This window comes from Anarhichas minor, unplaced genomic scaffold (assembly GCF_050575085.1).
Source record: "Anarhichas minor isolate MPS153535 unplaced genomic scaffold, ASM5057508v1 ptg000024l, whole genome shotgun sequence".
Taxonomy (NCBI): Eukaryota; Metazoa; Chordata; class Actinopteri; order Perciformes; family Anarhichadidae; genus Anarhichas; species Anarhichas minor.
The window spans coordinates 15,320,495-15,347,657 of record NW_027466470.1 but is presented as its reverse complement, the minus strand read 5'-3'; the positions used below and the strand labels follow the sequence as shown (position 1 = coordinate 15,347,657).

The 27,163-nt window shown below is 43.0% G+C and overlaps 2 protein-coding genes across 9 annotated transcripts; one reads left to right on the top strand and one right to left on the bottom strand.

Moving 5' to 3' along the window:
- Positions 1 to 399: 399 nt before the first annotated feature.
- On the bottom strand, positions 400 to 9,949 carry LOC142956056 (uncharacterized). Its single transcript, XM_076097357.1, has 10 exons — positions 8,675 to 9,949; positions 7,480 to 7,552; positions 6,318 to 6,470; positions 4,589 to 5,801; positions 3,871 to 3,976; positions 3,016 to 3,151; positions 2,418 to 2,637; positions 1,840 to 1,952; positions 1,529 to 1,725; positions 400 to 1,111 (listed from the first exon to the last, which is right to left on the bottom strand). Exons 1-10 carry the CDS (start codon positions 9,900 to 9,902, stop codon positions 918 to 920), a joined length of 3,633 nt encoding a protein of 1,210 aa, XP_075953472.1. The 5' UTR covers positions 9,903 to 9,949; the 3' UTR covers positions 400 to 917.
- On the top strand, positions 905 to 26,767 carry rc3h1b (ring finger and CCCH-type domains 1b). 8 transcript variants are annotated; one of them, XM_076097887.1, is made up of 22 exons: positions 905 to 1,148; positions 1,410 to 2,646; positions 8,922 to 11,555; positions 12,809 to 13,229; positions 14,463 to 14,583; positions 15,712 to 15,951; positions 16,095 to 16,270; positions 17,277 to 17,477; positions 17,693 to 17,825; positions 18,294 to 18,412; positions 18,782 to 18,894; positions 19,011 to 19,256; positions 19,435 to 19,649; positions 19,751 to 20,160; positions 20,274 to 20,432; positions 20,570 to 20,725; positions 21,053 to 21,275; positions 21,445 to 21,538; positions 21,695 to 21,791; positions 22,123 to 22,335; positions 22,626 to 22,729; positions 22,863 to 26,767. In XM_076097887.1, exons 4-22 carry the CDS (start codon positions 12,999 to 13,001, stop codon positions 23,017 to 23,019), a joined length of 3,408 nt encoding a protein of 1,135 aa, XP_075954002.1. In that variant the 5' UTR covers positions 905 to 1,148; positions 1,410 to 2,646; positions 8,922 to 11,555; positions 12,809 to 12,998; the 3' UTR covers positions 23,020 to 26,767. The 8 variants fall into 8 exon arrangements, with proteins under 8 accessions (XP_075954002.1, XP_075954001.1, XP_075954006.1 ...); XM_076097886.1 differs by having other exon boundaries at positions 8,713 to 11,555; XM_076097891.1 differs by lacking the exon at positions 8,922 to 11,555.
- Positions 26,768 to 27,163: the final 396 nt, after the last annotated feature.

The window sequence follows — 27,163 nt, the reverse complement described above, 5'->3', positions numbered from 1 at the left end:
GTTAATAAAACGTTTTTATTTTAAAGAAAACAAGTATCGGTTTCCTGAAGCAATGTGTGATACAGCACACGTAAAATGAAGGAAGGGATCCTGCAGAGCCCCAGGGAAATACAGTATGATCCGTTGAAAAACAAAGAGATAATTAATTGCTTTTATGTTTAAACGTAATTTGTGATGCAGTTGCAGTTCAGTGGAGGGCACTTTATTTTCAATAAATAGCTCTTTAGTTTTAGGGTCTCATGGGCCAAGATTACATTTGTGGCACATCCTTCATCAAGTGAATCATCTGAAATAATCAATTAGATTAATGGGGACATTTAAAAAATGCAACAAAATATGGTTGTACTCAAGGGTCATTTAGGGTGTTAAAATAAATCACACTTTGAACATGACAAAAAGGAAGTTGTTGCAGTTTTTTAATGTTCTCAAATACTTAAGTAAAAATAAATGCTGTGATCCCATTTCTCTTTATTTTGTGAATAGTTTTAAGATTTGGTTAAAATTCAGATATGTTGTGAATGAAGGGAGTCTGCTAAGTCTGACCAAAACATATATGTGCAGAAACAAGTTGTGCTGGAGTTGAATCAAGTATTTATAAAATTACCATTTTATAAGTATCACAATATATACTCTGAAATATAGTGTAGCTAATGACTCCTCTCTACTACTGGATGTATTTTGTGATAGATTTGTCATTTGGTTATTTTATTGATTTGTCATTGTAATCCAAATCCCTTGCAGTGTCATACTGTTTTACAACATATGAACCTCTAACACTGTAATCTCATGTAGCCATTCTCAGATGTAAAACTGCACTGAAATACACACTGGTTATCCACCATATGCTACAGTACATCAGTGCTGTTTGCAGTGGTGAATTATAATCCACGGCTGCAGGAGAAATGGCTCCGTGCCAGTCAGCGCTGGTTGCGTCGGGCCGGAATGATCCGGAGAGAAGCGGTGCTTTCCCGGGTCATGAGCCGCGTCACATGGTCCAGGCTGAGTCCAGCCACTGCCTCTCCATTCACCTGCAGAATTTCATCACCGATGCCGAGTAGACCCATGTAAGGGCCTTCCCCACCACCGTCACCCACTTTCTCTACATACACACCTGGGAAGGAAACAACAAGAGGCAAAGACACATAAAGGTGAAGGAGTGGTTGGATTGTGTGAGAACAGAGGGAGAAATGTAGAATTTTAATTGAGGAAAAGAGGAGATAGAGGATTCCTTTGTGTTTACGGGACCATACAAAACATATAGGCCTATACGCAATATTGTAATAAATAACATAACAGATTTACCATTAGTAAAAGCATGATGTTTGATTACCAATTTAACATTTTAACATCTGAACAATGACATTTCAATTCTATTCTCTTTCTCTTCTAATGTCTATTCTGTTTTCAAGATACACAAACAGCCTGGCAGTTAGCAAAGGCAATAAAGTCACCACTGAATGGAAATATCTCCAAAACCAAGCTCCTCATTTAAGACGGTACAAAGACGATGTGGATTAAAGAAAGTTACCCGTGTCCGGTCGACCTTTGCCCCTTGAGATGACGAAACCAAAGGGGCCGTTTGGGGGTCTGACGAGCTCCAGGAGGAGGGTCCCGTCAGGGAAAGCCTGCGTGACCCGGCCCACTGGACGCGCAATTCTGGAGGTACGTACATCTTCAACACTCAGGGCCCTGTGAAGCTCGAGCTGAGGACTATCGGGGCTGTAGCTGCAGAAATTCAGATCCCGTCATTAGAAAGCGTATGAAGTAAAACAATGCAGAATTTGTTTTTTTTTATTCATCTCTGTCTTTCTTACTACTTTAGTTTTCTATGCCACTTACCTTGGTGCCAGGCCGTACGGTATCTGCACCTCTCCCAGTATTGTTGAACGTTCTGTTCTTCTCTCTAAACTCTGCACTGAGGAGGCTTTGCGCAGTTGGGCCAGTGGCAGCACCTAGTGGCAAATAAATGGCACTGTCACAAATTGTGTTTTTCACATTCAGCAGATTGGCTTTTGGAAGAGTAACTTTTTGGCTCTAAGACCCCTCTAAAACTAACTAAGTGTTTGTGTTTGGCAGCTCCCACACATAATGCAAATACAGGCTGTGATTGGCTGGCACAGAGAGTTGTTTACATCTGCTTAGTCTAGTCTTACAGCTGCCAAAAGGAAAACAAGGATGGCTACCACAGGAAGTGGAAGGAAACATGGACAACCTGGAATGCATCATCCTTACAGGCAGAAAGGTCAGTAATACTGAAAAGCCTTGGTTTGGTCCACTGTGGCAAATGAGTAAGATGTTTTCTCCCACATCTTTTTGATGCGGTGAAATAAAATAAAAGGCGATGTGCAGAGCAGCAAAGCAGTCCTGAACAAAACATAACAACGTGGCATGAAAAATGTTTGCTGCTCTTTGCTCACCGTGTGGAGGGTTTGCAGTGAGGGTGTCCTCTGCATGTGGATGGCGGGCTGTGGCCTGCGTGTGGGGCTTGGGGAAGCAGAGTTGACCCGCGGGGCGGTGGGTATACTGAGCTGTTCCATGCTGCTGGAGCGGCCTCCTTTCACTAGTCTACCAACGCTGTTCAGACCAATGGAGGAAAAGAAGCGACGCAGGAAGAGCTTTGGCCGGCCATCCAGCTTTCTGTAAAAGGCAAGTTATACATTGTATATTTATTGTTTACTGTAATATAGACTCAAAATGTATCAATATATAATTACATTCCCAACTAAACCACTGATGAACAAGCCAGGGAAAAAGCTTTTCGATGATTTTGCTTATACAGTGTTATGATTCTGCTGTAAATGGCCTTTACAAGTACGGGTCTTTATTACCAGAAGAGGGCAGGGTTGTCTTGATGTTCACAGAACAGTTTAATAACAACATCCTGTGGACTGTAGGTCAGGGTTTTAATCTTCTAACTGCTACCAATCTGGCACGCTCAAGCCGTTTTGGGAACAGCATGAAGGGGGCAAAGGATTTAATGTCTAAGCTACGAGGAGCGTCGTTATCTTGGCTTACCTGGACCCGTCAGAGTTTTCCTCCCATGTGGCCTCAGCTCTCAGATGTTCTGCTCTCAGCAGCTCGGCTCTGAGGTCCTCAGCCCGAGACATGCCGCGTAGAGCAGGACGACACTCGGGACCAGAACCAGGTTCACCTGATAGAAAAGGATGTACTGAGTGGATATCAAAAATCCTTCTCAAATATTTTTTTTGTTCTGGTCTGTCCATTATTTTTGTTCTATTCTATTCGACTCTATTGTGCAAAATTGTAAATTATATTATGTGAACTTGATAAACAAATTTCGTGTTCTGTTTTTTTCTATTCTGTTCTTGTTTTGTTCTGTTCTACTGCATTGCATTTTCTTCTTCTATCCTATTCTATTGTGCAAAATTTTAAATGAGAATATGTGAATTCCATCTAACAGATTTCAGCTTGTAATACCAGCCCATTCTCATTCCCAGGGTATCAAATACTGATGTTTTGTCTGATACAAGCACAACCTCTTAGCATCTGTATGAGACGAACCGGGCTTTCAAGTAACTACATTGTAAACCCTGTTATTATTAGCTCAGAGAAAATGTTCCGGGAGTGTGATGACGTAGATTAAAGGAGCAGTATATGACATTCAGAGCATTAATGAAGAAGCAAACAGCTATTATCCATGTATCGATATAGTGGAGTAATGTCTACCTGAGCAGAGAACGAAGTCACGCTCCCTCTGTGTGTGTTGTTATCCCAGCTTTTTCTTGCTTTGTTTACATAGCCGGGCCGGCCGCGCAGGCCTTTAGTGCATGTTCGTGCATGTGATCGTGCCTCACAGGCTCGCTCACAGCCGCCGCTCTGCACTTCTCTCATATGGTGGTTACAGCTGACATGCCGTCTTGACCTCCTGCTTCGTTGCAGAAGGGTAGCACCCACTCTCCTTGTCGGCACGTTTGCCGTAGTTGGTAGCTACTGTTAGCGCTATTAGCTGCATTAGCTACTAGTGTATGTTTTACGTTTTACTTAGTTTACATACTTATTTCAATCCCAACCATGATGTTTTCCCAAAACCTATCCAAGTGGTTTTGTTGCCTAAACTGAAGTGAGTGTTTTCACAGCGTTGACCACGTGCGACCGTGCACCCCAGTGAGTTAGAAAGTGATGCCAGGGGGCCTGACAAAGCGTCAGAATGTGACGAGTTAAGAGTGTTTGTTGGAGTGTTTGGAGGCCTAATGGAACAAGTAATCAAGTACTACAGAGTGCAATTTTTAAGGTACTGGTACTTTACTTGATGAGCATTACATATACTGAACATATATTCATTGGGAAAAATAATCCCAAAACAGAATATGTATATTAAAATGCAAGAATCTATTTTGCGTAATGATTACATTATTTTTTACACTGAACATTTTGATAATAATAATAAATTTAATGCAGGACCTTTTACAATATTATTAGAAAACAGTACTTTTATGGTGGTATTGCTACTTAAGAAGACCACTGCTACCACTGCTTTTCCAGAATAGTAAATCCTCCTATAAGAAAGAACAGTATCATTCTATGTCACGTCACGTAAATAGCAAAGGCCCTGAACTCTCTACACGACCCTCCAGAGGAACTGAAATATACCTATGGCTCTGCTCATCCCCAATGACCACTCACCTGCTCCATCTGAAGTGGCATCCCAGAGTTCAGCAGTTGTTAGGTCAGTGGTGAGCCGGGCTGGGGAGTACCTCAGGGTGGAGGGCCTGATACAGGGCACTGGGATGCTTGTTGCTGGGGTCCCTTGGGTTAAAGCCACTGCACATTCCCTTCTTGCCTCTGGAGAGTCCAGGAGGGCAGAATGCTGGGATCCTCCCTCACCTCCCTGATTTGAGGTAATCTGGAACTGAACCGTGGACTGACCTGCAGCAGAGCGATTCCTTGAACTTGACTTCAGGGCTGACTTTATAGGCAGCGATGGGGGAGGTGATTCTCTCAATCCATCAGATGCCTCCAGCAAACCGGGTTCCAGAGCAACGGGGCTGTCTGGGGCAAAGGAAACCGCTCTGCCGAAGTTGACCCTGTTCCTGGGATTTGAGTTACGGCGTTGAGCCCAAGAGGGACCGTAAGGGCCATGGCCCGACTCCAGCCGACTCTCTCCTTTCCTGCTCCTTCTCCTAAGTTTCCCAAACCCGGATGGTTTCCACCCTGTGTTGCTCTCTTTATTTCCCCCCAGCACAAACGCTCCTGCAAACTTGACAGTTAGAGGAGCTTTAGGACGAGTACTTGCCTCTGGCTTGTTGCGAGGCACCCAGCGAGGAGCCGCTTTTTCCCGTGGGTCCTCAGGCTGCTGTGGCTCAGTGTTATTTGGCTCTGACGGTGATGACGGCTGAGGCTCCTTGACTACAGAGCCACATGCCTCACATTTCTTCACCAGCACTATTATCTCTTTAATCACTGTTGTGGGTTCACCCACAACTTCTTTCTTCTGTGAAGGAGGCACGGAGACACTTCGATTCTTTCTGGTCATCTCTGAACCACTACTGCTAGAATCCGTATTGCTTCCTTTACTCTTGGACTTGGGAATCCCAGACCTGCTACGCTGCCTCACTCTATCCAAGTATCGAGACTCTGCTTCTTTCTCCGATTCGTCCTCAAAGCGCACCCGTGTGGGTGAACAACCATACCGTCTAGATCGACCAACTTGGTCACCCGGGGAAGTGTCTTGGTTGGGGATAAGAAGGGGACCAGATACAGTTTGAGCTGCATGATCTTCTTTGGTTTGAACGGCTTTCTGTGCACGTGTTGGAATTGGAGACTCAATTTGCTGCTTCCTTCTGCAAGAAATGACAAAGCAGTGCATATTAAAGAAACATATTTTGTCTATAAGAGAGCTACACTTGTGTAAGTGGAATTGAATGTCAGCCATCTCACAGCAACAGCCCACGTAGATAAAACTTCTTCAAAATAAGAGATTTTTTGGTGATTAATTAAACAAATGACACAATACATTGCAATGAGACATCCAGTACATGTAGTGGCTACAGGTATAGGTTTGCTGTGCAATCTTGAATGCAGGATCCGATGCAAATACTCCTAATTCTCCTGCAGAAATAAGGCGATTATTGCAAACAAAACTCTGTGATGTATACACTATTTCATGAGCAGAACCACACCAAACACTTTCTCACCATTGTCAGCTCAGTGTTTGAAATTACAAAGAACGGTCAAGTTGCAAAGCTTCACCTCATTTTCAGTTAGCACACACCAGCTTTGCCAAAATGAAACTGGTTATCACAACACTGATTCATACCCACGGTCATAGATACGGTGAGTAGATGTAGCCAACTTACACGGTGGATCTCTGATCAGAATGCGAGCGTCTGCCGGGGCGATCGCCTTTAGTGTGATTGGCGCGGGCCTTGAGTCGTGCCCGCTCCAGAAGAAGCTTGGCTTGCTCATGTCTCGGGCTCAGAGGAAGCTCGTCACTGATTACAAGAAGTGACCTGACGATGAGGAGGAAGATGCAAATTAGAAAATAAATAAATAATTTACGTGATGAAAAACAGCAAGGGAACGGATAGAGTGAATGTGATTAGACTACTAGGCTACATCGCCATCTGTTTGAGTGAAATTGAATATTTGATGATGTCTTTAAATGTGCAAAGCTTATTGTCTGTTGTGACATATCCAGCGACATCATATTCCCAGCGGATTGACTTAACATAGAGTGAGTGAATCAAGCTGCATCCTCCTAAGCTGTTTTATGTAATATCAGATAGACTGGGGCGTGGCACTGGCGGTGAGCAGCAGAGAGAAACGTCATCCTTCCATCTATCCTTATGCCCAGCAGCTAAGCTGCTCTGCATTGTGCTTCATCTGTACTTGTCTTTATCCCCTGGCCCAGTGATAAAGATAGCATGATACATCAGCCATGTGGATTATCCTTGTAATGGCCTGAGTATGATTCATTCTTTCCTGGGTGTCAAGAGAAGAACATATTGTGTACAATATCGATGAGTGACATCGTGTCACTTTGAGTGACACGATGTAAGGTCATGGGAATGTGGGAGGGGTTAGGAAAAAGGGATGTTGTGTGCAAGTCTCTTTTTTTTTTTTGGTTTGTTTGTTTTGTCTCTCTTGTAACACTGCATCTGCACTTAAAGAGTGACTGCTTCAAGTATTAAATATGTTTTTGTGTCTCATCTAAAGTGATTACAAGGTTTTAAGACTTTATCTCTTTTGGAAAGTATCTCATACTTCATGAACTTATTTTGAAAGAATGTCAGCTTCATCAATATACTCAATATTCGATTTGTAGGATTTCTATATTTGTTTGTTTGACACTAACAGCTTTAATCCAGGAAAAAGACAGATCCTTAATTCCCACAAGTGGAGCTGTAAGAGTGGAATTTATTAAAGCGTGGAATTCATGAGAAGAGGATAAAAAAAGTGCATAATAGTTGTATGTCTGCACCCCCTGCCAAGCACATAAAGAAGCTTTGCATTGCTCACCTCAAATAGGGTTCAAGTTCCTGAGCAAGAATGGCTGAGTCTGAGCTGTCCAAAACCCCATGGGCTCCTGCGACTAGCATAAAACAGAGAGGAAAAGTACATATCACAGCTGATCTGATATGAATAAAGTGTGGATGTAAAAGTATCCACAGGTTTCATGCCCACAAAACATGGATTTCCTGTCTTTGGTTCCCTCGACATTTTGCTAGCCTAGTGTATAACTCATAGTGTATTATTCTAATTTAGGGTTTAGTTCTTATTTAGTGTATCATGTTGTGCTTGCTTGGGGAAAATACTACTGCCAAAAGAGCCATCAGCCATAATGTGACCTACAGGGACATGTGGGTATTAAAATAATTGGGTCTCTGTATTATTGTAAGGATTTTCATAAACCTTCATACCATTAGATTCAGTGACAGTCTCACAGGTTATCCCTGACTGATCCTTAATGTCGGTCAAAAAAAACACAGGTTATGCAACCACTGAGAGACGGATAAAGGCCGATTCCCCAGAGACGAGAGAAAACAAATCACCTGATCATTATAGATTTACCGATACGGATTGCACCGACTGTATTGGTATCGACACACTCGCACGCACACACAGGACAAATACATGGTATCACAAATAAATAGTATGGGAAAATACATAATCTGTCACTTTACATGACTACCAAGACATTCATTAGCACACAGACAGAGATACAAAAGCAGGGACACTTCCCCCACCGCTCTGACTGCTAATAATAGCAACAAACTCATGCACATCTGCACATCTGACATCTGTTCAGCTGGGAATCAGCCAGGTTACATACTGCGTTACTTTACAACATCATTAGTAGGCAGGCAAAGGCTTGTAGGCACTTTGAACAGCTGTGACAGCTGGAAAGTGTTCTAAGCAGATGAAATGTTGACATTATAAAAAAGCTTTAGAATGTGTTTTTTGGGGGGGGGGTGGGAGGTGCTATTTCTGAAGCATTGAGCTGAATTTTCTGTCTCCACTCGTAATAAATAGCAAGCAACAGACCCCCGCACCGGCTGACAATACTTACTGCACACATTACACAACTACAGTGCACAAGAAACTATGACTGAGCCACTTGTATAAGTATATATCAACATACCGGTATCAATTTTTCCCTGGAAAGTGTTTGCATTTGACATGAAATACATCCTATTTTCCTCAAGAGACCTACCTTTACAATTGCCTCTGTATGTTGTGTCTCCGTAACAGCCGGCACTTTCCCCTCCGCTCTGCTCGCTCTCCTCCATGCAGTTTTGGCTTCTTTCCCTTAACTTCACATAAGCTCTCCGCTTCACCTTCAATTCCTCGTCAGCGGAGAGTAGCCCACTTTGTGAAGACATGCTCTCCGAGCTGTCTGAACTGCACAGTCCTTTGGCCAGGTCACCAGCTTCTAACTCCTTCTGCTCACACCTGTCCAGGTAGCACTCCACACTGTCCGAGTGTTTGAACTCTGAGGATGCGTCACTGTCATCCACCACACCTCTGGCATCGCTCCTGGTGCCTGTTTTGGCTGGCTTAGAACACCTTTGAGGCTCTGTCGGTTCTTCTGTCCGAGTATGGTCCGTCAAAGGTAAAGTGGAGGGTGTGTTGTCTGGGCTAACACCATTTAGAAGCAATGTTTCAGGGCGCACTACTCTCCAGAAGCCCTTGGGTGGTGCCCAGTGTCTGGTTGACGTGGAAGACGTGGAAGAAGAAGTGGAAGCTGTTGTAGAAGCAGAGGTGGTGGCAGGAAATGAGGAGAGCACAGGTAGAGGAGGAGGATGAAGAGGAGGAGGAGGAGGAGATGGGTCATCCTTACTGCTGCTTGAGTTATCAGACAGAAGACTCTCTAGACTGGTGCCCTCCCCGAGTCCACAAGGCTGGCCTGACAGAAAACTGACCTGGTCCTCATTCCTCTCTGACCTCTCGTCTTCAGTTTCCTCTTCCTCCTGGAAGACATGATCTCCTCGTGCGTCAGCCGGAGGGCTGTGGATCTCAAAACTGACTTGCACCTCAACCTCCTCCTCTTCATCGCTACTGCTCAAGTTCTTCAAAGTGCCTGATCGCCAGGAGGGAGCAGGCAAAGACACCTGACCCTTTCCTCTGGGCCTCTGTCTGAGAAGGACTTCGGATGAAATCCGCCCAGCTGGACTGCTCACGAAAACATCTGTGTCCAACCTTTCTCTTTCTTTCTCTCGATCTATCCCCCTTGTCCTTCTCTGTGTGAGTGACTTCACTTTGGTTTGTAGGGCGTGAACAGCCGAACTCTGAGGAGGAGGAAGTTGGGTGCTCAAAGAAGGTGCTGGGAACACCGGCTCAGGGACAGGGCCAGTGATGAGTCCCCAGTTAATGGGAATCCCAGTAGGTAAAGGGGAACTGGATTTTAGTTGGATATTATCAACCGCCTTTTCTTCCTCCATTGGCCGGTCATGCACCTAAAAGTCCAGACAGATCCTATAGATAATAAAAAAGAGACTTTAAAAAAAATAATACACGTATGTGGACAAAAACTACATCTGTTCTACATCTCTGTTACCGGCTACTTTCTATCTGATGTGCCTGGTGAGGGGATATGTAATGTGGATTCAGTCACGTTGACTTATCCACTGATTACTTTGCAGTGCACAGGATAATCCTTTAGAATGAGAATAAGCAACTGCTGCCTGCAATTTAGCCCCGTGCACAACATTATGAATGTTTGTTGTCGAGTAAAAGCAACAATATGAAATGAAACAAAACGTTCACTGTAATGCAGTCACCTAGTCAATAAAAAAGCAGAGGGAAAAAAAAGTATGAATTATTCAGCCCTAACAAATTGACTTATTTAAAGATTCTGTGTCATGTAGATCATATGAATAACACCTGGCCAATTTCACAAATATCACTTAAATGATGAACAAAGTACAGCTTCGAAACACATTCTCTGAAGCCAGATGTAGTCACATAAATACAGTAGACTAACACACACAGTGAATTGTGTATTCAGGATATTGACTGAAGATTGTGTCCTTTAATACAAACTTAGTTCCAGCGTTGAAAGTTACCATCAATTCTGGTGCAACTGCACAAATGTAAGTTACGATCCGTTCTAAAAACCTGCGCCAACCGCGCATCTTCAAGTCGGTCACCAATATTAGCGAGAAGACGAAAGAACTTTCATGTCCGGATCCACCCCCCCCCAAAAAAATGAAAATAAAATACCATCTCTCAATGTTTCTCCAGATCCTGGTGGCGCGCTCCCACTCTCTGTCTACACTGTTCCCGGTCCGGGCAGTGTCAGGCGAGCAAGCAGCCTCTCAATCATGATTGGTCCTGTAATCCCGTCAGAAATCAGTAGGATTAGGCAAAAATGAAATACAAAAATGCCTTATCTAATTTAGTCCTTTCCTCGCGAACCCATTGCCGAGTGAAGCTCTCTGTTGCGTAAGAGGAGTGCACTGGCACTGACTCCATGCGCACAGTAATAAACCAATGAAAATAATAATATAAAATACGACTAAAATGTCTGAGATAAACACATTGTCATTCCTAGAATATTTCGATGGTCCTGATAAAATGATAAAAGCTGATGTGTTGTATAGCGTAATTTTGTATCTTTCAAAGAACCGAAGGTTGATTCTTTTCCTTTTTTTGTCAATACAGCTGATCCTTCCCGCAATCACGGTTTATCCCAGCTCTCTCTGTCCGTTTCATTGACGCGTGTGCACGCACACATATGCGCTCGTGCACAGTCAGCCTAATTGGGACTACGTTCTACTTGCCAGTTGCCACAAAATCCTCCCCAGATGTGACTGGACTCTGGCAAATGCTGGTCATTTTTGTGTTGTGGCTGCGCATGCGGCCCAGTGTCAGCAGAGGGCGCCATGAGCACATACACACAGACACGCGCAAGCAAGCACACGCGCACATACACACATCTTGCCCAGCTAGCTGTAACCGGCTAGCGAGTCTGTTGTCGAGTTGACACCCTCCCCAAACCTCGGCAGCAGCTAAGCTGCACAGTCGACATGGCAAGAAAATATCGCAACAATTTCCTAAAGAAAGATGAAAATCTTCCAAGTCTTTTGGAATGAGTGAGTAGGATCGACATTAATGAACCATTTTCCTGACGGAATATCACGGTAGAAGCTGCATGTTTGGTTTTAGTCACATTTATGACGCATAGCTATAGTTAGCGTTAGTTGTGGCTAACACGACTGGGAGCTAGCTAACAAGCTAACTGCTACAAGAGGGAGGAGTGTGGTTTGTTCACTGTTAGCCTCCTGTGCTCAGTCGAGTACGAGACGAGTATGTGCGTCAATGTTAGCCGCTTCTCCAAATTAAAACACAATCCTAGTATGATCCTGAACTCTAGTAAATTAGTGTGGCTGGTGAAATTAAATACACGTTCAAGGCAGTTGTGTTGCTGGGTAGTTTCGGATGCTAGCGTTACATAATCTCGCTGTTGCATTTCAAATGGCTCCCCTCTCCAGTGTCACTGTGGATCTTCTCTAGCTATCGTTTCCTTCAGCAAAACGCGAGATGCTAACTCAGGTTAATTATCTAGGTTGTGTAACGTAATGGATTCATAACCAAAGCTACATTCCCAATAACTGTATCATGACCAACCCATGATATATTTTATTTATATGTATACATATTTATTTTTCTATCAGGACGACGTTTCCCAGCTAGCCAAACCTAGCAAACTAGCCACCCATAGCGTAGCCGGCTAACAGTAAGCTAACGCTAACGTTACCTACAATTAGCTAGCTAACGTATTGCCACATTTCAGTTAAAACAATAATTCGTGTAAAATCAAACATAAAAAATTGGAACAGTCCCGATAGGAAAATCATTGACTAAAAAACCGATTCGTATCATAATGTTTCCAAACTCTATTAGCAAACATTAGCCTCATAACAAGTTAGATAGCGCAGGAGGACTTGGTTGTTAGCCTCTCCAGGACCCTTTGTCCACAGTCATAGTGGTTACCAGCTCCTCTGAGTAGGCCACACAGCACTTGTTTTGGTCCTTCTGCTCGCTTGTTTCATCGGTATCTTATAAATATGTGCTGTGTCACCTCTTTTATTTTTTGTACATGTTTTGTGTAACGACTGAACACCGCATAGCGTTGAGTAATCAAAGCAAAACAGACATTCGATTATAGTTTTTGAATTTTTTTTGATGTAGTAATGTATCGGTAGTCCACTTATACACAGCACAGCCATGTTTTGTTAATGGACTTTGTTAAAGCATTGGTAAAATACATTTTGAAAAGTATGCAAAGTTGTTTTAATTCTTAAATGTGTGCAGACTTTTAATTCTTTGTCTCTCTCTTTTACAGTAATCATCACGAGATGTGATCCAAAATCCACAATGTGTGAGGACATTTAAGAACAATTGAGTTCGGAAGACAAATTCTTGATTCCAGTGGAATCTTCCATATATATATATATATTATTATTAGATTTTTTTCTCTGTGTTAAAGCTTACATACATTTACACACACACACTCGTCCGATCAACATACAACCATGCCAGTGCAAGCCCCACAATGGACAGAGTTCCTGCTGTGCCCGATCTGCACACAGACATTTGAGGAGAGTGTTCGCCGGCCCATCAGCTTGGGCTGTGGACACACCGTCTGCAAGATGTGCCTGAACAAGTTGCACCGTAAGGCCTGTCCCTTTGACCAGACAGCCATCAGCACAGACATCGAGCAGCTACCTGTCAACACTGCCCTGTTACAGCTGGTGGGAGGCCAGGTAAGAATCATCGCGTGCATTTGTACATTTGTTCAGCAATTTATGACAAAGATCTTGTGTTGACTAGATTTATGCAGAGCTAGCTTGTCAGCTCATTGATGTATTTGAGTAGTTGGTTTAAAATACCAATCCTATCTTGACCGTATGGTGTTTCCTTAAATTACTGTTTCTGGATTTTATTAGAGTTTTACTCGCAGGCTATTGCATGATGCACATAGCTTGGAGATTCCTTTATGTGTCACGCTCCAGTCATTGCACAATGACTTTAACTCTGTTGGTTTACTGAGCGCTGGCATCATCGGTGAAGCTATATTTCTCGTAAGCGGCTTTTGGCCAATAGGGCGAGGCTACAGCTAATGGGTGTTTTGACTTTGCCAAGTTTCCATGTATGTATGAAAATGGATAACGTCAGTGCATCAATAATGAGTGTGTTGTGTGTCTGATATAGTCATGACTGTGATGTCTTGTCTCGCAGCTGAGTGCCTTGCATATTTGTGCTACTACAGATTAGCCGGGTACAATGTCCCGTCAAATGAATATGCCCTGATAGAAATGGAAGTTATTATAATGGTTCTGTTTCATTTTCATTCATGAAAATTACCTAATTTATCATAATGCCCCAGAGCTGCAGGTTGTTGTGGTCAGTATTTCATTGGGTTGCATTAGATTCATTGGATTGCCTTTTACAAACAGCCTAAGCATGCAAATACAAACTTGACAAGAAATGCTTCCCCCACTGTCTTATTTTAAATATTGGCATATTAGCATTTTAATCTGGGATAAGTGCAGTTCAACAAACCATGACCTACAGAGAATGGCGCATACGCCGTCAGTACAATGCAGGGATTCTTAAAATGTGAAATATGAAGTTTCTTGTCAGTCATATTCTGTTGCTTTGACCATAGAGTAAGTAATGATTTGGCAAACTGAATAATTAGTGGAGCATACTCCAGTAACGTCACAGGTTTAATTGTACTTGACAGATCTGTATAAATTAAGATGGCCTTTATTAAAGAGTTTGTAGATAATTGCAGCTTAAACAACATTCCTGTACACGGTTTACAATTTGCCATACCATTTCAATTTGTCACTTTTCATCTTAAATCTATTTTGCATGTACATACAGAGAGGTGTTTTGATTATTACTTCGCACAGTCTGATGTTTTGGCTAAATACAAATACTGTACTAAACACTGTTTTTCTAATTGTTTCCCTCTTGGTGTCCTGCTGAAGGTTCCTAAGGCTCAGCCAGTTGCCTTGATTACCAGTCCAGAGGACTCGCAGCATTATGAGGAGGCCAGGCAGTGTGTGGAGGAGCTGGCCCTCTACCTCAAACCTCTCAGCAACACCAGAGGTACACAAAAACACACTTTACTTTTAGTCTGTGCTGCCTTTATTCTGATCTGTTGACACTCTTGTTGCCTTTAAATGAAACTCTGTAGGTTGTTGTCAACATGGGGAGTCCAGGACTCAATGTTATTGGCATTCAAGTGTTTTTTAAACCCTTCTCAAAAATAGTGCATGAGGTTATTTTTGCATGAAAGAGACTAACATTTTTAAAATATGATCACATGTTATAACTGTTGAACTTGTACTTGTCTGAACATTTCAACTTACAAAGTCGTGCATATGACATCACTGTGTCGTGAAATAGACAATTCAAATGTTTTGACTTTGTTATCCACTGACGTATTGCCAGTTTTCTGTTGATCATCGAAAGTCATTCAAAATAGAAAAGCAGAACTACTTTTCTAATAAATAGTACAGAGATATATCTCTGGTTGATGGCTATAGAAGTGATAATAATTTCATAAAGGAGCCAGTTTGGACGACAAAAAATCATTGCCTGTTTCAAAAACAACAAATTATACTCAAAACCGTCTGTATTTAAGAAAATGTGAGGACGTCCTTTCAATGAGTGATATTCTGATGCTGCTTATATGACGCTGTGATGAAGTATGCCATTCATTGTTTATGTCAGGGCCACGGACCTTATTTTAAACTGAAATGATATGGGGGGTTCAAAAGGGTATTCCATATATGGTGTTGCCAGTGTCGCCACAACTGATTGTCAGGACCATAATATTCGAAGGTCACAGTTGTTTCTTTTTAGTGATTCATCATTTATGGCTCATTGTGAGAAAACATGGCCAAACAATCATTGGCCATGTTAAGAGACAAGAGATGTTAGTGCAAAGGAGGAATTGTAAAATGGGAAGTAACCACGGTAAACTCTTTGGATGTTGAGGTGCAACTACATCGTTCCAAATGATCATGAAGTAGACTCAGCAGCTCTCTAAAACAGTTTCAACAAGAACGGAAAATTATAACCTTTTATGAAGGTAAGATTTATTGCAGCAGTGTTTTATTAGACTGCATTATGTTAAGATAGCTGTACCTGATTAACTGGCAAATGAGTGTATAATGTGTCTGAGTTCATATTCCCGTGGTTTACCAGTGTTCCTGTCTAATCTCTCACCAGGTGTGGGCCTGAGCAGCACGGCCCAGAGCATGCTGAGTCGACCCATGCAGAGGAAACTGGTAACCCTGGTCCACTGCCAGCTGGTGGAAGAGGAGGGCCGTGTCAGAGCCATGAGAGCCGCCCGCTCTCTGGGTGAGCGAACCGTCACCGAACTCATCCTGCAGCACCAGAATCCACAGCAGCTCTCCTCCAACCTGTGGGCCGCTGTGCGTGCACGAGGATGTCAGTTTCTAGGCCCGGGTAGGTGGTTTTACATGACCTGCAAAATTAAACCAGCACATGTCCGCTTTTGAGAAGAAGCAGTACAACGATCTTCTTTAAATGTTGGCTTTTGGCAATCCCCCTTTTTACTCATGTGTTTTTGTATGTTGTTCCTTTCCCAGCCATGCAGGAGGAAGCTCTAAAGTTGGTCCTTCTTGCTCTGGAGGACGGCTCTGCACTGTCCAGGAAGGTGTTGGTTCTCTTTGTAGTTCAGAGGCTTGAGCCACGCTTCCCGCAGGCCTCTAAGACGAGCATCGGCCATGTGGTGCAGCTCCTCTACAGGGCCTCCTGCTTCAAGGTACGTCACTGACTGAGAACCAGAATAAAACTTCATACGTTTTTTTTTTTTTTGAAGTCTCGTGGCAAATAGTGTACGCCATGTGGTGCCGCTCCACAACACGACTCCCTGACCTAATAGTGCTACTGCTAAAAATATATTTTGGGCAGTATAACACAATGTATAATACAATGCCATAAATCATAAAAAAGAAAAAAAGCGTAAGTTGAATTTTTTGGATAATTTATTAAACAAAAATTGGCAAACAATGGAAACTATAAGTCCAACACAAGTTGCCACAAGTGTTGGAGAAAAATAGAGGCTTCATGTGCTATATAGATATGTTGAGCTATTCACATTTTGTTCAGCAGTTCAGTTGTTTCACCGAATTTTTGTCACGTGACTGTTGGTCTCAGCCGAATCAATCATGGCTTCCTAGTTGCGCTGAGGAGCGCAGGATTTAATGTTTATTTTACAGGATCTGGTGATAGTAAATGGTTGATTTTGGGCGAAACTTTAAATGCTAGCATCGCTAAAGGCCAACGAACGAATGTTCCCCTCAGTTACATTATGATGCGTTCAGGCTCTGTTCAGTGAAAATGAGAACGTTATCATGATGTGTTCACATGTGATCTCGGAAAATGTAGTGTTGCTGAAAAACTTGAATACATCTAGTTGTTTGAAGGAGACGTTTTCACAACAACATAAATAGATATTAGAAATTAATTATGACTATTTACACTACCCTCTAAGGAGCTTATACTTCATTAATACTACTAATGACGAGATTTGTTTTAATCAATAAAAATACAATCTTTATTTCCTAATCATTTGAATTGCATCCATTTATGAAGGGAAAAAACACTATAAATTACTCTCGCATAGTAAAAGTATAACAAACATTTTTGATGGATTACACAGACTTCAGAGTGGATGAAATGATCTTTGGGACAGTTAAAAAAAACAACAACTAAAAACTAACCCAAATATTCTATTCACTCTTTTCTTCTTCTTTGTGGCTCCTTAGGTGACCAAACGTGATGAAGATTCATCCCTGATGCAGCTGAAAGAGGAATTCCGTACTTACGAGGCTCTGCGGCGCGAGCACGACTCTCAGATAGTTCAGATAGCCATGGAGGGCGGGCTGCGCATCGCACCCGACCAGTGGTCTTCTCTGTTATATGGAGATCAATCTCACAAGTCACACATGCAGTCTATCATCGATAAGGTATGTGAGAGAAGTAAATGTGCGTGGATCTGATTTTTTTTTTTTTGTTTCCATAAAGGCATATTTCATAGATTATTTATGTGCTGCAATGCTATAAATTATGCGGTTTCTACGCTCTTTATATTAAAACATGTTCCTACAATAGAAATCCTGTCTTGCCATAAACCTACCAAAGCATTAACTCCCATGTTTTTGTTTTTCTGCTCTCGGCATAGCTGCAGACCCCGGCGTCTTTTGCTCAGAGTGTCCAGGAGCTGACGATTGCATTGCAGAGGACCGGAGACCCAGCCAACCTGAACAGGCTGCGGCCACACCTGGAACTACTGGCCAACATTGATCCCAGTCCCGGTAAGAACCGAGCACGCTTCAACAATCCTGGTTTTACAGTGACGTGAGGATTAAATGATTGAAGTCTATTCACAGATGTACCAGACTTCAGTGTAACTGTCTGCATACAGTTTGAGTTTGATTAACCCAGCTTTCATTCTACGACACTGATGCAGCTGACAGCAACTGGTTAAACTTGCGCTCCAGAATTTCTTTCCGCATACACAGCTGCTGGGGTCATGAGGCCTACCGAAAGAATGCCGCCTACCGAACGTACCGGTTCAATACCAATACACATATTGTAACACTCCAAGTCGTAATATGTTTTGGCCAGAGTCCAGCTGTCGAATTAAAGTTTAACTAAGATTGTTTAGCATTTATTCGATTTATTTGGGGGGGGGGGGGTATTTATGTCTTATGAGTCTACCAATTGCCATCAATTAAAGTATTGAGATTAAAGTCTGCGTTTCTCGTGTTCTGTTTCCACAGATGCTCCTCCTCCTACATGGGAGCAGCTAGAGAAAGGGCTGGTAGCAGTGAAAACAGTGGTGCATGGTCTGGTGGACTTCATCCAGAACCACAGCAAGAAAGGGGCTGACCCTCAACAGGTGAGTCTACCCATTGGACCACAAAAAGAGCTGGGCCCCAGACCCTGTATATTGATTAATTAACCCAAGTTATATCCATAGGAGCATTGTTCATCAATTGTAGAAATGACAAGCTGGCCTAACACTTACTGAGACACCTATTGTTTGTTTTCTTTCATTTGTAACATATCCATATCGAGGTATTAAATAAAAGAAAATATTTTTTGTCTGTGTCACTCAGCCCCGACTGCAATGCTAAATATCACCACTATTGAGTGTTTAGCTCTGTTTGTTGTTGTGCTAGACAGCGTCCTTAAAGGGTTTTACCATAATGACACAAAGGTTGTATATGTTTTCCCTGTTTTAACAATACTTGTCGTCTCTTTTTAGCCTCCTCAGCACAGCAAGTACAAGACATACATGTGTCGTGACATGAAGCAGAAGGGAGGCTGTCCTCGTGGAGCCAGCTGCACCTTCGCTCATTCTCAGGAAGAACTGGAGAAGTGAGTGATAAATATCCACATTCAGCATTCAAATAAGATATTGCAGTTGAAATTAAACAGTTTTCACGCCATCCAGTATTTCTTATACAATTTTTACTGCGCTTTACGTCCGTCAGGTATCGTAAAATGAATAAGCGTTTGGCAGCTCGCCTCCCTGGCTCAGGAGGGCTCATGCCAGATGAGGGTCTTCCTCTCGACGTAGCAGTGACCCGGAAGCCTTCACCGCTCACCAACGGTAGCGGTGGACCTTCCATGCCCCAGCTAATTGCCCGCGGCACTGACACAGTCCCGTACGAACTGTTGCGTAAACCCATGAAGATGGATGGAGGGAGTCCCAGCGCCCCAGGATCACCACCTGATGGGTGAGTATTGCATTCTCAGCATATTTAATTCATTGACAGCCAAAGAACGGGCAGCTGCGTGCCATGGAGAAAGCAGACTCCGGGCACCTTATGGCACATAGGCTGATAGTCAATGAGTCAAAAACAAGTCCGTTAACAACTGTTATTTTTTACTTAAATCTGACATTTATTCTTGTAGCATGGACCCTGGGCTGGGCAAATCTGGTATGGCTCTGCCACCTCATGCCATGGCCCACCAAAGGATGTCAGTGGACCACCTCTCTGGGGTGAAGCACATGCCTGTGGTAGCCAGAGGTTCACCAGTCTACTCCCAGGCACAGCTCCCTGAGATGTGCTATGACACTCGCCCGCCACCTTCTGCGTCTCAATATGAGCCCCCTCAGTACCCCACAGGTACGGCTCGAGTAAACTGAATGATGCACAATCAGCTTCTGTATGTGTGACTGATTCAATCTCTGTGTTGTGTTAATGATAATCCGCTTTTTATTTCTCAGCGTACCCTTACCAACAGCCGCCGCAGTATGTCCCTCGGGATTACATGCGTAACCCTCCTCCCCCCAGTGAGTCAGGACCCCCTTACCAGGACCCCTACCCTGGTTATGGCCCTCCAGAGCGCCCCTACCAGGCCCCTCACTCTGGTCCACCTTTCTCTTACCCTCACCCTCCGCACCACGACCGAGGTCGCCACGGGACCTACGCTGGCCCGCCACCTCCCCCACAGCCTTACCCATCACAGAGGGATGGCCTGGTCAGAATGAGTCCTGCTCCTCTGGATATGCCCCCGCCCTCAGCAGGACAGGCTAACTCCCTTTACCACCAGGAGCCCAGTTCCCGTGATAGATACCCTCCAGATGGCTACTATACACCGGGGGCCCAGCCTCCACCCATGAGGGCTTATGTCAGGGTGAGTTTGTTTGGATTGTTCTTCATTTTGAGCCATTTGCCTTTAACTCTTTGTGGTGCCAGCCTAGTTTCAAAACACTAAAATACTGCAATATTTCTCCGTTTGTGTCTTAGGGGCCATCATATAGTGGGTCACAGCCCAGCCTCGACTACCTGCACCGACGCCGGCAGGAGCTGTTATCACAGCTGGAGGAAAGGAAGGTCATATCCCCTCCACCATTCGCTGCCTCGCCCACTCTTCCACACTCCTTTCCCAGCGACTACCCTCCAGAGGTGAGCACTGTGTGAATGTCATACCTCTCTGAGACTGGCTCAGATCATGCACAAGCATTTTATGGTACGATTCAACAACTGTAAGTACATGCCAAGTGTTAGTGACGGCGCTCTCTCTGTATGTTCTGTGTCTGCAGTATGGCGAGGAGAACTCCAAAACCATGGGGAAATGCAGAGAGCCGGACTACGCAGGGCAGTACTCTCCCTGGTCTTGTGAAACGATTGGCTCCTACATTGGTACGAAGGATGCCAAACCCAAAGATGTTATGGGTCCTGGTGCCATGGACATGATGGTGAGTTCAGACGGACAACTCTGTTAGTAGCAACCATGTCAGTATTTGGGGGAGGGGAAATGATGCGTTGTGGTTCTGTCTTGAAAGATTCAGTGTTGATACACAAAACCTTAAAGGCAGTTTAACAATGTAACAAGCTAATAGCAATTAGTGCAAGCTGCTGAGTTGTTTGACCAAGTGTAATTAACCTGCACCAATCAAAAGTAAGCATTTGATAAGAAAGGAACATGTCCTAACCTTTCCTCTCTATACCTACCTCATCCTTTGAGTGGCTTGAGCGTCCATTTACCATTTGCCATTTACCACCTCTTCCACCGTGTCTACCAGAATGCGGAGGCTAAGGGTCTGAGGGATCCGTCACTGGAGGCTCCTCGGAGGGGTGCAGAAGTGAAAGACGACGACCCCATCATCCCATTTGGCCCCCAGCCCACCGTATCACGCTTCGGTGCCATCTCCCGCACCTCAAAGACGGGCTACCAGACCACAGGCCCTGTGCAGGCGATGGCCTCCACTCCTCAGAACCCAAGCTCTAAACACATGGCCATGCCAGGTAAGAAACCATGTATAAAACAACTTATTCATGGTTTTCATGCCTTTGTACCATATGATCTTCTTAAACCGAACTTCTGCAGCACGATCATTTCACATAATTGTGGCGTTTTAAATATTACAGTTTGGCATGAAAATATTTCTGACTTCTTTCTCCACCTCGCCTACAGCAGAATACACATATGGAAGCCATGGAGGATGGGGTGGAGCTTCATACCCCTCACACCAGACTGCCTCCTCCTCTCAGGGACACTTCAGTGAGCGGTGAGGCCTGTGTTTGATTTCCTGTCACCTTTTTAATATTCACATGATGATACTCATCAGGCTCAGAACTACATGCATGAAAGTGAATGTCTGTTGCATATGAAGACGATTGTAAAGCAGTTGTGTAAATTTCTTATTGTATTTTCACTCTCACAGTCTGCCTATGGCAACTCCAGACAGAGAACAGTTAAAGATTGAGCTGCAGCAGGTCAACCAGCAGATCAACCAACAGACCCAGATGCGAAGCATGGAGGTGTGTATGCTCTCTCACTAACAGGAAGACCCAGGAAGGTCTGGAAAGAGCAGACAGTTGCTACACGATTGTGAAATATTGAAATAAGTCTTGCTTTTAAATTCCAGAGGACATGACTTCATATTTTATGTATTAATATTCCTGCTATCATTTAATCATGATAAGTGATGTTGTTGAGAATCAAAGCAGTCAAGCTGCCAAGTCACTCCCAAAACACAGTCAACACGGGAACAAAAAAGAAAACAGGTTTTCTATTTCACGCAGCATTCCTGCTGCCAGAAATTTCCAAATTGCGCACTCATCCTCTTCACTTCCTGTTTGGCTGTCACAGGCTGCCAGTAACTCTTTACTGCTGCAGAGGGAGGCCAGTGCATTGGCAGGCCAGCCCGGGCAGCCCGGCCAGGGCCAGGCAGCAGCAGCTCAACAGCAGCCCAAGTGGCCGGCAGTGGGAGCAAGTACAGCAGCTGCCTCCAGTGAACAGCTGAGCCTGGAGCTCCACCAGGTGGAGAGAGAGATTGGCAAGAGGACCCGTGAGATGGCTTTGGTAAGGGAGGGGGGGGGAGCTGTCAGGGTAAAAACAAGGGATGAAACAGTCTCTGTATGCTGAGAGAAGTTATTGGGGTGGAAATTATTGATTTCAAAACAAAACTTTGTGGAAGTGGTGTTAACACCATACAGCAGGATGAGTGCTAATATACAACAAATTCTTATACCATACGGTTGTAATGATATAGGTCATGGCTTAAGTCTTAAAAGATGTTGACTGATTAGGGTTCAGCATGTAACTGGGTGTCTTTCTAGCAACTGAGCATGTTTTATCCATCTACAAATCAGGAAAACCAAGTGACCCATGACGTTCAGCAGTATAAGATTAAACCTGCAGAGAATGGACAACCAGAGCATAAGACTCAGCTAGAAGAAATCTCCCTGGCTCTTGGGTGGGTAAACGCGTACTTAAATATATAAATGTGTATATTCCCTGAATATTTGTGTGTTTGTTTATTAGCCCGAGCTCCTCCCAGTGTTCCCTGTTCTCACCTGGGTTCCTTTCTCTCTCTGTCCTTAATTCAGCGAGGTGTCCAACGGCTCCAACAGTCTGCAAGAAAGTGCAGTGGGCGGGTCCATGCTGTCACTGACCAATAAGACGTCTGCTTTGGGCTTGTGCTCTGATCCCGGTGCCACTGGTTCAGAAATGCAGAAGAATGGCGTCGTCCATTCCTGCTCATAGGCAGTACACACACACACACACACACACACACACACACTCACTCAAGATGCTCAATTGAAAAGCATGCACAGGCACCCATTCTATTTAGAAGATGAGCAGTATCTGCCGTGATATGAATTTTCTTTCTTTTTGTTCTGTGAATGAGCTTTTTTTAATGACTTTCCTTGCCTGGAAACCAGAGCATATGATAACATTTCTTGTGTGTGTTAATTTGTTTTCTTATTTTTTTGTTGTTTTTTTTGTACTGGGATTAAAGATAAACAAGGCTCAACATAGATGTATCAGGAAGAGAAAATGGTGGTGATGTTGACAGTGGTATTGTAATTTCATCCAAAAAAGGTTAGGCCCATTCCGTTGGAAATCTGAATAAAACGCAGTCACGCATTTGATCGATCCTCCCCCATAATAATACTTTTTGGTTCAGCTGTACCAGCAAACATACAGCTGGACACAGAGGAGCAGACTCACACGCACTCTGAGGACCTTCTCCTGCAATCTGACCATCTACGAAGGTATTGTAGGAAACGGCAGACGTGCGTCACTTGGTACTCGACCCCTGAATCGTAAAAAAAAAAAAAAAAAAAAAAAGTGTTTGCTCAGATGCAGATGTTCTGAGGAGGGAAACGCCAGTACAATATTCCACCGGTATTCAGCTGAAAACGGAGATGCGAGGTGTTCCACAAATCACCTTTGCATCACATGCACGTCTTCACCTGCCACAAGAAGTATCATTTTATTAATGCGTTTTATGAACACATCATGTATGTTTCATACTTGAAAGCAGTATATTCTATATTTAATTGAAGCATTCTGTTTTAAAGATTGCAACAAGTCTTTTTGATAACGAGCTTTCCACATGTTTTCTATAAGGGAATCTACTCTGTGCTTCTCTGGGTTGTGGTGTGACCTGATGTGGTTCGGTTGTAAAGCCTGCGCTCGATCATAGAGCCGCATTCGATCCCAGCTAATTATGCTGTGAAATCCTTTTACAGCATGCCCAAAAATCATTTATTTTTGGGGGGCGGGATGAATGCACATGTTTAGGCTGACAGAGTGTACATCTCTCTGTGTCTTTATAAATTAGCGTAATTAAGGGAATTCCCTCCTCAGAGCTCCTCGTCTAGCCACACAAAAGGCCTCCCCATTGGGATTATCTTGTCATTTGTTCTCCTAACTTCTATGAAGTTGCCTTCCCTTGTGTTCTTCTGTTCAATTTTCGTTTTATTTTTTCATGCTTTACGTTGTTACGATTTGGGGGGGGGGGGGGCGTGGCTTACCAAGTGAAGGCTTTACAGAGGTTTTTGCTTCGTGCGTGTCCTCCTCTGTCGGGAAAACGGTTCAATTCCAAGCAAAAACCTAAACTTACCGTTTGCATTCCTATAAAAGTAGCGGTTGTAGCGTTTTAAGCTGCACAGTGCATTTTAAATCATGTTTACAGACGGAGATATTGGCGTCGGTTACTGAGGAGTAAACAACACCTACTCTCAAAGATGGCTGTCCGCAAAAAAAAAAAAAGCAAACTTCATAAGTTCATTTATATCACATTGAGTATATTTAAGCATTTATCGGTGAGTATTACAATATCATATGTTTCCTTTTCCACACCTTGATGTCATCATCACCACCATGACCACCACTATTATTGCTCTTTGTCCATCGTGTAGATTGTTTACTGCTGATGCTCGACACGGAGCTCTTTGCCTTTTGTAAACAGTTACATTATTGGCTCCAGTTTTACAGCTCTGAGCCCTTGTTGTTGAACGGTTGATGGGTAGAGGAGACGCTCCGGGGCAACTTTAACTTTAACGTTGACCCCTTTTGTTTTGGTCACATGAGAAACTTACAGTTTGACAAATCCCTTGATAACTGATGAGTGGGAAAAAAAATAAATAAAGACACAAATGTTTTGTGTCTCTCATCTGGGTTGTTCGATAGGCATCTCTTCCAATATGTCAGCGCCATGATAGTAGATGTTCGGGTTTTTAAAAAAAAATATTTTTTCCCTACCAAACTTCAAGCCTCTGGCTGCTCCTTGCTACATTTATTGGTTAGGTACACAGCTCACTTATACATATGAGTATGTATACATACATTAATATACTAAAGCACTATTAATGTGCCACCTCTTATTTTACTCGCTCAGCATTTATATTAAATGATCTCTATTTAGAATCAGCTAAATGTTTTTGTTTCTTTTTCGTCGTTTTGATTTGTTTTCTGTCCACTGGTTGCCAACACAGACTTTATCCTTTCCCAGACGAAGGACCTCTGTGCGCATTGATGCGTGTTCACTTAATCTTTTGTGTTCAAACAAAGATGTTCTTTATAGACTATGCTTCCGAAGAAGACAAAATTCTGTAACTTTGGAAAAAAATTTATGGAGAAGTTTTGCGTGTGCTAGATTGTATTGTAGAAAATGTACCCTAAGTTCTTGTTTTTTTTTCTTCCTCAAAGTGTGCTGTACTGGGTGATAGTTTTGAGGTATTAGGAAAGTGTTGGGTTTTTTTCCCACGTCTGTCCCCGAGAGGATATTCAGGAAGTCTCTGACGATAGGTTGGCCTTAAATCCTCTTGCAATGCCCCTTTACCTTGTCTGCTTTAGGAGCATGAGGTGATTTCAAAATGACGAATTAACACTGAATTGGACTGATTTAGAGTCATACAGATGGACTCTTGTAGACCCCCCCCCCCCCCCTCTCACTTTTTGAAAATTTAATGTAGAACAGCAACATGCAAATAATGCAATTCTCTCAAGACTTGAGGCAAACTGTAATTTTTTAAGGAAATGTTGTTGACTTAGCTCGGTTCGTAGTCCTTTTCTCTTTCTCTTTTTGTTCCTGCAATAGTTGAGTGAATTTACTGCCCTGCAAGTCTTAGTCTTTAATGCATCATCCGACCCGATGTATCGTCAGCAGCCGAGAGTGTCCGAGTGACATTCACGCAACAGCTTTGTTCTCCTTAAGACGTATATATTTACAAGACATTGTCCACACCAGCTTAATTCTGCTGTTATAATGCCACGAACTGGCAACAGATGGTGTTAATTCAATATGATGTTTCTCACCCTCTCTAAGTACAAGTCAACCAAAACTAACCCAAACACGTCCCTGCAGGTGTGAATGAGCCTGAATCACCTTTAGCTTAGTGGAACCAACATACAACGACTAATCGGGGTGGTTTACTATTTAGTAAATGGCAAAGATGTTCATTTCAATCTCCTGTGTGTTTTTGTATCTTGAGTGGAACTGCTGCCTCTACCCCTCATTTACATAACCAGTTAACCCCTCCACTCCCACCCTTGACCACTGAACTCTGTTACTGCTGTTTGAGGCTCACATTTTATTCCCTGACTTTCTGGGGAAATTCGCAAATGGCTATTTTATATGATTACTCCCTTGTAAAATATCTCTTAAATTAAGGTACAGGTTTTGATTTCAGCAAGAAAAAAAGTTTTTATATGTATATTATACTCCATTAAGGAATGTCTAGAAATATCTTCCTCCAATGTGGATGTAGCCATTATTACGCCATTTTATGACTTTGTAAGAGAATTCACTGTGTGAAAATTGGTTTGCATTTTTGTATAATACAATCTGCTTTTTTTTTCGTTTGATACGAGAGGGAGGTCAAACTGGAAGTTTGAAAAGAGAAAAAAATGAACCTGTGAAATTGAGAAAACAAAGTGTAACTTATGTACAACAGTGATTCTAAGCTGAGGGGAAATGATTAAATGATATTGCTAACTCTGATTGTTTGTGTCGTTGTTTTTTTTGTTTTTTTTAACAAGAGTCCAGCAAATTAAAAAGCAACTTAAGTGTTTACACCTGAAAGGCATTTCATCAGGTAAAAGGACTGTCTATATTCTAGACTAGATGGTAAAACCACTATTTGACAAAACTTGCTAAAACTCTCTCAGGGTAACGTCTAAAACCTGCTGAAAACACTGAGATTAATTTTGCTAGTTGCCATTCATCACTGAATACAACTCAAACAGTCCAATGTGTGTTGAGAACGAGTGGAGCTAAACGCTGGACTTTTACCAATCCAAGCTGAATGCTAACGTGCTAACAGCAGCATTTCACTAACTAACGGGTATACACATGGTGATATAATAGCATGTAACATTCAGTGTTTTATACTCGGAA

Excerpts from the sequence above, each read along its gene's own strand:
- LOC142956056 (XM_076097357.1), bottom strand. The coding sequence starts at position 9,902 with ATGGAGGAAGAAAAGGCGGTTGATAATATCCAACTAAAATCCAGTTCC. Across the intron at positions 6,471-7,479 it reads GAACTTGAACCCTATTTGAG|GTCACTTCTTGTAATCAGTG; the intron begins GTGAGCAATGCA and ends CCTCATCGTCAG. Across the intron at positions 3,152-3,870 it reads GCAGGAGGTCAAGACGGCAT|GTGAACCTGGTTCTGGTCCC; the intron begins GTCAGCTGTAAC and ends CTTTTCTATCAG.
- rc3h1b (XM_076097891.1), top strand. The coding sequence starts at position 12,999 with ATGCCAGTGCAAGCCCCACAATGGACAGAGTTCCTGCTGTGCCCGATC. Across the intron at positions 15,952-16,094 it reads ATGTCAGTTTCTAGGCCCGG|CCATGCAGGAGGAAGCTCTA; the intron begins GTAGGTGGTTTT and ends TTCCTTTCCCAG. Across the intron at positions 16,271-17,276 it reads ACAGGGCCTCCTGCTTCAAG|GTGACCAAACGTGATGAAGA; the intron begins GTACGTCACTGA and ends GTGGCTCCTTAG.